This window comes from Amblyraja radiata, chromosome 1 (genome assembly GCF_010909765.2).
Source record: "Amblyraja radiata isolate CabotCenter1 chromosome 1, sAmbRad1.1.pri, whole genome shotgun sequence".
NCBI classification, from domain to species: domain Eukaryota; kingdom Metazoa; phylum Chordata; class Chondrichthyes; order Rajiformes; family Rajidae; genus Amblyraja; species Amblyraja radiata.
The window spans coordinates 141203333-141215347 of NC_045956.1; the positions used below are offsets into that span (position 1 = coordinate 141203333).

General features: G+C 40.9%; 1 protein-coding gene across 4 annotated transcripts in view; it reads right to left on the reverse strand.

Moving 5' to 3' along the window:
- Positions 1-12015, reverse strand: part of pdzd2 (PDZ domain containing 2) — a 376364-nt gene that overhangs the window by 158534 nt on the left and 205815 nt on the right. For 3 of the 4 annotated variants that reach the window (XM_033031783.1, XM_033031770.1, XM_033031792.1), the window contains one exon: positions 3710-4157. In XM_033031783.1, coding sequence (XP_032887674.1) covers positions 3710-4157 — 448 coding nt within the window. Of the gene's footprint in view, positions 1-3709; positions 4158-10089; positions 10168-12015 lie in introns of those variants that run through there. The other variant, XM_033031799.1, reaches the window with a different exon arrangement.

Sequence of the window (12015 nt, forward strand, 5' to 3'; positions counted from 1 at the left end):
AGAACACAGTCACAAGAGCCTGCAGATGCTGGAATACGGAGACAAAATACATACTGCTGGCGGGACTCAGCGGGTCGCAGAGTCATGCTGTAACGGCTATAGGGTGAAGTAGGGCAGTATCGCTGGGAAACCATTCCCTCCCCGACATGCTCGATACATTCTACGCTTGCTTTGAACAGAAGACGTCAAACAGCCCAGCCAGCGTCGGTACCCAGTCACTGCCACAGATGGAAGGTCATCCATTCCTTCTCTCCAGGGACGCTGCCTATCCCGCTGAGTTACTCCAGCATTTTGTGCCTCTTTGGTGTAAACCAGCATCTGCAGTTTGTTCCTACCTCTCCCTTCTATTGACTCCATTTATACCTCATGCTGCCTCGGCAAGGACGAGTCACACCCTAGCCACTCCCTCTTCACCCCTCTCCCATCAGGCAAAAGGTAAAGAAGTGTGAAAACGCACACCACAGGATGCGGGGACATTTTCTTCCCAGCTGTCATCAGGCAGCTGAATCATCCTACCACAACCTGAGAGCAGTGTAAAACTACTACTATCTAACTCTTTGATGACTCTTGGACTATCCTTAATCAAGCTTTGCAGGCTTTACCTTGCACTAAGCGTTATTCCCTTATCATGTATCTATACACTGTAAATGGATCGATTGTAATCATGTATTGTCTTTCTGCTGACTAGTTAGCACACAACAAAAGCTTTCACTTGACCTCGATACAAGTGACAATAAGCTGAACTAAACTAAGCTAAACTAAACTGAATCTTTCTGAAGCTTCAGTCTGAAGAAGGGTTTCGGCCCGAAACGTCGCCTATTTTCTTCGCTCCATAGATGCTGCTGCACCCGCTGAGTTTCCCCAGCAATTTTGTGTACCTTTCTGAAGCTCAGCTCTTGATAGCATCTGGCAATTCCCAAAAAAAAGGATTAAAGATAAACAACAGGAAAATCCGAAGGGAATTAATAAATAATGCATATTGGAAATGGAGGGGAATAAAACGCCATTTGAACGGGTGGGTCAGTTTGAGATCGTAGGTCATGGATTTAACCTCCGGAAAAATACATGATGAATGAGCAGCATTTTATCTCAATTATGTGGGCACAACGCCTGGCATTAGTCATCATCTACAAAACATGCCTTAAATTGCTTTACAATCGTAAGAATAGGTCTTACCAGCACCAAGAAAGAAATTATTTCCTTAAAGATCCATCATAACAGGAGTCTTTTTCTCCACCAAACTTAAAACACCACTGTATAATGCCATAATTATACAAATAAATTGGAGACACAAGAGACTGCAGATGCTGGATTCAGGAACAACAAACAATTTGCTGGAGGAGCCCAGAGAGCTAAATAATATTGATGCAGAGAAAGGTATTGTCGGCATTCAGGGCCAATGGATGGTTTTGACCATAAACATCAACAATTCCCCATCACCCCACAAGTGCTGCTCGGCCCACAGAGTTCCAGCAGAATGTTTATACAGATAGATTGTTTGAATAATAGTGAACATACAAAATGTCAACTTGTCTCCATAATGCACAGCAACAAAATACATCCTTGGGTGCTTAGATACCAGGAGATCCCATCACTAGGCTGAACAAATTCTGTGTTTCTGCTTCTCAGACTGCTGTCAGGTATTACTTGTCACTTAGATCTAAGTTTGAAGAATATACCCTACAAAATGCAATAGGAATTTCATTTGCAGGTGATATGGTGATGCTGAGTGTTAGGACAATAGGATGCAATGCTTTTCAGGCTGTGAGAAGACTTGATTTGATTCCTGCTTCACTCAATATGAACAAAGTTCAGCAGAAGCTCCAGCAGGGGGCAGGAGAAATAACTTTCTGTGCTTGGGCAATTAGACGAAGAAAGGTGATAATCATTTTATAAAGTGAGCTCTCACTGGCATATGCTGACACTGTCAAACAAGAGGCACCAGCACTCAACATGGGAATAGCAGCATGCTGGGACCTCAATACACAGGAAGCTAATAACTCAGTGGGTCAGGCTGCATCTCTGGAGAAAGGGAATGGGTGACGTTTCGGGTTGAGACCCTTCTTCAGACTGAAGAAGTCTGAAGAAGGGTCTCGACCTGAAACGTCACCCATTCCTTCTCTCCAGAGATGCTGCCTGTCCCGCTGAGTTACTTCAGCATTTTGTGTCTATCTTCGTTTTAAACCAGCATCTGCAGTTCCTTCCTACACACAGGAAGCTAATCACAGATATCTCAGATCTACTGAAGTGGAACTTAGCAGTGATTCTCCAGCATTTCCACTGGAAAATTGCAGTCAGGTTGGATCCTACTCAAGGTTCGAGATCTCAGGATCTGAGATCCCTTTGACTTCAATGGGTAGGAATGCAGATTAGACAGAGTACATTGAGAAGATCAGCGCAGAATGGAGAACAACACAAATCAAAAGAGGCAAAAGCCTCTTTGGCATTATACCCCTTCAATGATGATAAAGAACTGCAATTGTAAAGACATGCCACATGTTTTAAAGATGTGTCCTCCAAAGAAATCAATCACTATTCAAAAAATGAGTTAAACTTTTCCTCCTAACAAAATATGATAACCTTCTCTACAAAGGCATTTTGCATCAGTCCCATATAAAGAAAGTATATTTAACAGAAGGTAACACCAAATGCCATCTGTGACTGGTGGGACAGGGGCAGGCACACATCTTAAATGATTAAAAGGTGAAACCTTTGACTGAGATTCACAATGGTTTTGTTAATGCTTATGTCCATAAATGGGCAATTCCCAAGTGAAGGCTGTAAAGTAATGTTATCACTCAGTAGGGGCCTGTGTGCTACACAGCTGGATTCCTCAGGGTTTGCTCAGATTTTCCAGATGTCACAAGTAAACATCATGGACTTTCTTATATCAATGGGAGAAATTGGTCGCCAGAAGAAAGGTAAGTAAAAGTTTATATTAGTTGAGTAGGTTAATCGAATATGTTAATCGTTTAATTCATTGCATGTTTTAAAAGTGTTTTAACTGATTTTTGGTGTTTTTAACTTTTAGGAGGTCTGATTAGTAGAGAATGCTGTTGAATGTCAAAGACACTCGTAAACATTTAATTTAAACAGGAGGTTTAACAGCTGACAAGACAGGGATTATGGTTCTGTGCTAACGAAGGCCTTGCCTATAGGCATGGGTTATAAGGTCATAAGTGATAGGAGCAGAATTGGTTCGTTCAGCCCATCAAGACTACTCCGCCATTCAATCATGGCTGATCTATCTCTTCCTCCTAACCCCATTCTCCTGCCTCCTCCCCATAACCCCCGACACCCGTACTAATCAAGTATCGATCTATCTCTGCCTTAAAAATATCCATTGACTTGGCCTCCACATTCGTTCTGCGCAAAGAATTCCACAGATTTACCACCCTGTGACCAATGAAATTTCTCCTCATCTCCTTCCTAAAGGAACGTCCTTTAATCCTGAGGCTGTGCCCTCTAGTCCGAGGTGGACAATGAATTCAAGATGAAACAGACAGTGCATGGCGCAGACAATCAATTTAGTTGAGATAGCAGCGGTTCTGCACCCACAGTTTAATTTGTTAATTATTTAGTTCATGCAATTAAGTGATTAAGAAATAAAAATATATAAATATTGAAATTAAACAAGGACACTCAAATAAATATTTGAACCCATTGCCACTGTGGATATTCTCCAAAAGGAGAGTGTAGACTATGTTACCTGAGTGGAGTGTTCACTCTGCTTAGAGTCCCTTTTCCCAGTTTCTGAAAGTCTAGTTCTGAAGTGTACTTTTGATAGAGCGGAAGTCCCATTGGGAAGCTGCTTTTCTATATCCTGATCATCAGTGGCAATGTTGGCTTTGTGGGTACAATCTGTGTCCACTGCTTCCATTTTTGTACATTCAGGCTCCAAGGACACGTGATATCCATTCTCGTGCTCAGAGTCGTGACTCTCCCGGCTGTCTCTGTTAAGTGAGGAGCGGGAAACAACACCAAACTTTCGAGTCCGTTTGCCATTTTGCGTGGGGCTTCGACTTGGATCAGAGCTTGTGCTTGTGCTGGGTTCAACTTTGGTGCCGTTAGAAGGAGGAGGAGGAGCTTTGCGTTTGATCCGACGGAGCATGATCAGGTAGACACATCCGCCATTCCAGCACTGGTCAGCCAGGTAACTGTAATACAAGCAGAGTGGCTTCATCAAATAAATGTTTGCATCCAGAATAAACTAGGAGAAGCATTCTGTATTGTAATGAGATTAAATCCCTCCTTACGCAAATATAGCAGAACGTTCTATTTTGTGCCCATATTGATGTTACAGCCACAGAAATGTTTTACCTCACATGCATGTGTCACAATATCTGTCCTCTCACAATTCATTTCAGTCATTTAGAAGGGATTTGCGCATTTATTTGATGATTAATGGGTAGAAATACTTAAAGAGCATGCACTCACATTCTTGCCTCATGTTCACAATGTGTTACGTCAGCCATGGTGAGAAAGATGCATCTGTTCAATAACAAAAGTGCACTACATAGATCTTTAACATTGTTAAATGCTTGATGACACTTCAGGGATGCATTATTTGGCAGTCACATCACATAATAGGAAAATCTTAGTCAACAAATCTTAAAAAAGGCTGAAGAGGCAATATCAACCATTGGCTTGCTCATACCTGTTCAGCTGTAGAAGAATTTTTGGATATTTCAAAATTGAGCATTTTCCCTCCTGTGATTTTCCTGCCTCAGGCTTAACAATCCGCAGTTCTTGCAACCTGTCTCACAGCTACTGTTCTTATCTCTGGCCTTTGTTCCAAACACTTGCCTGTCGAACCACCCCTCTGTGCCGACCCATTACCTGCCACACTTTGTCCTGGCTCTCCCCTTTTTCCACACGTACACACAAACACGTACGTATACACGTACACACACACGTACACACAGTCTGAAGAAGGGTCTCAACCCGAAACGTCACCTATCATGTTTTCCAGAATTGCTGCCTGACCTTTCACCCCCTTTCTTGTCTGTGTGGCTCAGCCATTCATCTAGTAACTGAGACATTAGAACTAAAACATCAAGGTATTTGTATCGGTCCGTCACAATTTCAACCACTTTATAAAATTCCACTTATCACCATGTGTGCTAAGTTTATAAAAAGTAATCCTGTACCAGTTGAAAGAAGCTGATGGCTGTACAGGCCAATTAATTGTTCACCAAAATCTGCAAACAATTATCTTCAAAAGTCGTAAATACTCCTGCATGCCTTGCCATTTCCTCTTTTAATGGCAGTTATCTTAAACTCCAACTGAACAGCCAAACATATTATGATTACCTTATCAGTACAGCAGCCACAGGATCTCACATAGTTTCTGATTTGGGGTCACAATATGATTTGCACGATAACAATGTATTATGTTTAATTTTTCACAGCCACCAAGCCAACACTTTGAAGACCGTCAAAATGACCGTCCCAGTTAAGTCAGTAGAACAACAACCCAGCAGCTTTTACAACACGTGTTTGATCTGCTCAACTCGGTTAGTCCAGGCACAAATAAGCCCCTTGAACAAAACTCTCACAATTTGGGAACTCAACCAACCAAGTTCCATTGACTAGGTTGTAAGTCTCAACTCTGTAAATAAAATAAAATCTAGGATAGCATTAAAACAAATCAGAATTGATTTTTCTTTTCATATAGAAAATTGTAAAAATGTTTTCTTTCTACAAAATCTGAAACAATCCAATCACAATCAATAAATATAGCAAATGAAACAAGCAATTCTAAACAATGAAATGATGCAATGAATAAATAATGCAATGAATAAAGAGGGGTCTCGATGACATTTAGTGGGGAAATTGGAGTGCCCGTTCTGGATTAAAAACCAGTAGTACTTAAGTAGGTTTAAGGTGAAGGGGGAATGATTTAATAGGAACCTAGGGCTAACTTTTTCACACAATGGTGTGGATGTATGGAACAAACTGCCAGAAGAGGTAGTTGAGGCATCCCAACATTTAAGAAGTAGTTAGACATGGATTGGACAGGTTTGGAGGGATATGGACTAAATGCTGGCAGGTGGGACTGGTGTAGCTGGGACATGTTGGCCAGTGTGGGCAAGTAGGGCCAAGGGCCTGTTTCCACACTGTATCACTCTATGACTCTCTATGACTCTACTGACTATTTCCCAATTGATGAGAGATATGGTACTAGAGGTACGAGTTGATGAAACATAAAATGTACACCGTGCTTTCATCAGAATACCAAATGCAGATATTATCTCAGCAACTAAAAACATGTGGACATGCAAGGAGAGACAGTGAGTTAGTCATACAATGCAAATGAGATAATGTGCATAACTCAAGACATAAAGACACCCAAATCACTAGATTCAGCAAATAAACTCACTGAGGGATTCAACAGGACTAAGTGGGTCAGTCAGCATCAAATCAAATCAAAATCAAAATCAAATACGTTTTATTGTCATTGCACAGCAACTGTACAACAAAATTTCAGTGCATCTCCTTCAGTGGTATACAATAGAAGACACGGGATAAAAGATTAAAAGAACAAAAACAAAAGCATCTGTGGAAGGAAATCTTCCCTCCAACCTGGATTGTAAAACTAGTTCTACAAACTGCACAATGAAGAGGACATTGAAAGAGTGGTGTTTTGGGTTGGGACTCCTCTAAAGAAATGGCTTGCAGCCCAAAACACCATCTGTCCATTTCGCTCGATGGATGCTGCCCGATCTGCTGATTCCTCCAGCAGTTTAACTTATTCACTCTATGAACTTATTTTTCTTTTGGTTTGGATTTTCAACATTTGCAAGTATTTTAAAGAAATACCGAAAAAGCACCAGTGAGTCCCATAAAAAAAAAATCACACTTAAACAAAACTTGGATATTATTCAGATTATAGTGGATGAGGTCAACTCTTCAATCAAGTCCACACATACACAGTGTAGTCGCCAAAATTGCTGCGCCTAGCCACAATTTTCACTGCAACTGTATCGATTACCTTTAGCACCGACTTCTGCCCATCAGAAAGCCAGTACACCTCAGAGTACATAATTACACATAGTGCACCAGATTTTACATATTTGCCATGTTTTAACATTGGTGATCCAATGATTCCTACTGTAGGAGGTCCTTGTACTCCGTGTTTAGAGGTTCTGCGTCAAACATAGCCATAGGGCTAGTTTGTGACCTGTAGTATCATGCTCCTGGTACAGTCCAGGCTAATACTGCAGACTCCATACAATCAAGTGACAACAGATCAGTTTAGGACATCGTTCATTCTAAAAATAACCAGCTACATATTTGCGCATCATTTATCTAATATTGGCAACTATCCATGATAAACATGTACTGTGCAAGTGATTGTCAGTGCACCCCAGTGATACTGTTAATTAGAACTTCATCAGCATATTTTAATATTTTTTTCTGTATATTCCTTGTATGTTATTTATGCCTTGGCTGTGGAAACATTTCAACAGTCTTCCCAAAAACTTTTGAACTATTATTACATTTGTAATACGCCAGCCAGCACGGCACCTCCAAAGGCCAGAAATCTTCTCCATCGAACTGAAAGATTAGATTAAATATTTTCAAACTGAAATTAAATATACCAGATGGCTTACTAAGGCCGTCTGATGCCTGATATCAGCTTCTGTCTCTATCTGCCTGGAGATGCTGTCCGTGTCATACACTGTACCTGTGGAAATGAGGGATAAGTGATAGAATAATCATTAATTCTGTTCCCTCCTCAGAGAAAAAGGCCCCTTCATTATTATTCACACTACATTAAAAGTTTAATCCTCAAAAGAAATACTGACAGGCGCAAAGGATCTCTTCATTAGAGATTTGTCCAATAAACTTTTTAATGGATTGAAAATTGACCCCAGATGACTAATAATGAAATAAATATTGATTAAGCTACGACAACATAGAACTTAACAGCACAGGAACAGGACCTTTGGCCACAATGTCCATGCAGAACATGTTGCCAAGTTAAACGAATCTCCTCAGCCCACACCAGATCCATATCCCTCCATTCACTGTATATCCAAGTGCATATCTGAAAGCCCCTTCAACGCAACTATCGTATCTGCGTCTCCCACCACCCCGGCAGCTCGTTCCAGGCACCCACCATCCTCTGTGTAAAAAACCTGCCCCATACATCCCCTTTATACTTTGCCCCTCTCAGCTTAAAGCATTGCCCTCTAGTCTAACATTTGACCTTGGGAAAATGTTTCTGACTGTTTACCCTATATACTTCTAACAGGTCTTCCCTCAGCCTCTGATGCTTCAGAGAAAACAATCCAAGTTTGTACAATCACTCCTTGTAGCTAATACACTCTAATCCAGGCAACATTCTGGTAAACCTCATCTGCACCTTCTGGGGCAACCAGAATTGCAAACTATACACCAAACATGACCCAACCAAAGGCCTATGCATCTTCAACATGACTTTTTAACTCTTGCATACAATCATGGCGAACGCACCCCCCTTATTTCCCCCCAGAGTAATAAAAAAAATCTTGCCACCACCCCGCACCGCCCCCCCCCGCTCAGACCCGCCGTTTAGGCCCGTCCGCACCCCCCCCCCCCCCACTCAGACCCTCCGTTCAGGCCCGTCCGCAATCCCCCCCCCCCCCGCTCAGCTCCGCCGTTCAGGCCCGCCCGCACCCCCACTCATGCCACCCCCTTCGTAGGGGCCTGTACAATGCCACAATTTTGGCAATATGCCTTCTTTATAACTCGTGTGCGTGTGTGTGTGTGTGTGTGTGTGTGTGTGTGTGTGTGTGTGTGTGTGTGTGTGTGTGTGTGTGTGTGTGTGTGTGTGTGTGTGTGTGTGTGTATATTTATATATGCCATTTCTTCACCCATTTCTGTAGCTGATCTATGTCCACTGTATGTTTTGACAAGCTTCCTTACTGTCAATCACTCCACTTTGGTGTTGTCTGCAGACTTACCAACATATCTATTTTTACATCTAAGGCATTTATATATATCTCAAACAAAGGAGGTCCCAGTACAATCCCTGTGGAGCTCCACTGATCACAGTCCTCCAGGCTTCCACCACAACCCTATCTTCTATGAGTAGTCTCACAGAAAACCTATAATCTAAATGCTTCCAACCTTGTGGTGGCCTAAAGTTCACATTTAGTATGTTTTTCTTGAATCTATGCAGAAAGGGAAACTACTGGGAAGATGTCTAGGAAAGAACTGTAGACATTTTGTTGTAAAAAGGCTGGAATAACTAAGCGGGCTAGGCGGAGAATAGGAATAGGTGACGTTTCGGGTCGAGACCCTTTTTTCTACAAATGCTGATACACAGACGATACACACAAAATGCTGAAGTAACTCAGCGGGTCAGGCAGCATCTCTGGAGAATAGGAATAGGTGACTTTTCGAGGTTCCATAATGACCTCAAGCTCGAATAGCCTCCAGCCATGGGAAAGAGTATATTAAAACATCCTTAAAAATATCCTTTCTTGAGGCGTAATCCTCAACAAGAAAGTTTGTGTTTATCAACAAGTTAAGAAATGGCACCTAAATTTCAAATGAAGATAAATTCCACTTTATGAACCATTCACATTTCCAAGTGTGCATCCCTTTGTTCATCTTCTACTGTAAAATAATAAAAATAACCAGTCTGTTAGGTATGTCAACCCAGTCAGCCACTGTATTTTATTACAACTTCCTTTATATGCATGAGGCAATCCAAGAAACTTGCTACTCTATTCCACGGATATTTTCAGCTAGCCAATCACTTAGAATGATTATACCTTAGCTAGGTATGAGCAGGGTTATTATTTTCAGACAAATGCAAACCCTATTCGGCAACTCAATTACTCTCTGATGCAGAAGGAAAAGGCAGAGGAAATGGTTTTATTTTTTTAATTAAGAACATGATCAGATTAATGTTAGAAGACGTTTCACTGCCAAGTGGGTTAGTCTGGATTACAGTGATGAAACATTATATATATATATATACACATTTGCAAACACTCTATGTACTGCAACATGAGAAAAGGATATGCTTGCAAAACAGAAGCCACTATGAAAAGGAAACCACACTACAACAACAGAAGCCTGAAAAATACCCACCATAATGTTGTCTGCAGTGGCGATAAAGAGAGGTGGCCGTCACAGCATTAATTCAAGTGAGCTGCCATAGAATAGAAGGAGAACAATCCACTTTTACAGCTTTTACACATCAAGAACAAAAGACTAATATTCAAATACATTCGCCATTCAATGAGTTTCCATGGCAACTTGGAGAACATTATGCCCCAAGCTGAATTTTAAAACCTGTTGAACTTCTTGCAGATTTATGGTGACATGTTGCTTTTACAAAGTAATGACTATTATGTGAACAGTAAGTGGTAACGTATGGCTGTTATTGAGATGTACAATTTGTGGCAAAAATATCATACAATTGAGGTGGGAGAATGTAATTTTGACAGGAACTAGTTGTGCATTGGTCAAGCTAATTGATTCTGCAATAAAATCATCACCAAATACACACAATTGTTAGTTTACAGTAGTTTAGTTTGTTGCCGTGTACAGTGTGAAGCTTTTTGTGGCAGAGGAAAGACTATATGTGATTACAATCGAGCCGTCCACAGTGAACGGATACAGGATAAAGGGAACAACGTATGGTGCAAAATAAAGTCCAGTAAAGTCTAATTAAAGATAGTCTCAAATGTGGTGGATAGTAGCTCAGCACCGCTATTTGTGAAATGGATGAAAAAATTTAAATGCAGATGCTGGAAATCTGAAATAAAGATAGTAAATGCTTGAAAAATAAGCTTTGTTTGTGTTTTTATACAATGTTAATAATAATAATAATAATAATAATAATAAATACTTTATTGATCCCCTCAGGGAAATTCAGATGTCCAGAAGCCCCCAACCAACAAACCCACAGATTTAAAACGAACGCAGACAGAATACAATGTGGACACTACCTGAGAGCAATAAATACTTAAAAAGACCAATAATTAACAGTTAAAAATTAAAAATTGCAAAATGCATCCCCCTACAGCCGAATTATAAAATCTAATGGCTGCGGGGGTGAAGGATCTCCTGAACCGCTCCGTTCTACAGGGCAGGAAGAGGAGCCGGTTGTTGTTCCGAGTGCTCTTTTGACTCTCCAGAATTACATGGAGGGGATGCCCGGGGTTTTTCAGGATGACCTGCACCTTGTGCCTCATACGCCTCTCAAGCACATCCATCCCAGAGTCTACTCTCCCCTCCAGCACTGAGCTAGCTCATTTAACCAGTTTCTTGTTGTTTTTTGCACTAATGCTGTTGCCCCAGCAGACAACAGCGTAGAAAATAACACTTGCAACCACCGTGTTGTAAAACATGTGCAGCATATCATTACACACATTGAAGGATTTGAGCCTTCTGAGGAAAAAGAGTCTGCTCTGGCCTTTTTTGTAGAGGGAGTCAGAGTTGACAGACCAATGTTAAAGGATTTGTGAGTACTATTTGCAAGAAAGAAATATTCACATTTATGTAGCACCATTCACAACATTCCAAAGCTCTTTATAGACAATGTTTTATTTTGAAGTATAGTTTTGGTTGTCATATAAAAAGCAAAGCAACCAATATGCACACATGCAGATATACACATTAATTACTTCACAATGGATATTACACCTATGATGACTTAAAATGAGGGATGGCGAGAAAGATTTCTCAATGGTAAGTAATTCACTGATTATAATTGAGAATAATAATCAGTGGCACAATAGCCACAACAGACTGTTTTCTGTAAAAAGATTGTCTCAAAATGTCTAAACATAGAAAACCATCCAGCACAGGAACAGGCCCTTCATCCCAATGTTTGCCGAGTTAACCTGATTTTATCTGCCTATACATCATCCAGATCCCTCAGATGCTGCCTGTCCCACTGAGTTTTGTGTCTCAGATGCTGCCTGTCCAGCATTTTGTGTCTACCTTCGATTTAAACCAGCATCCACAATCCTTTCCTACATATCCATATCCCTCTATTCCCTACACTTT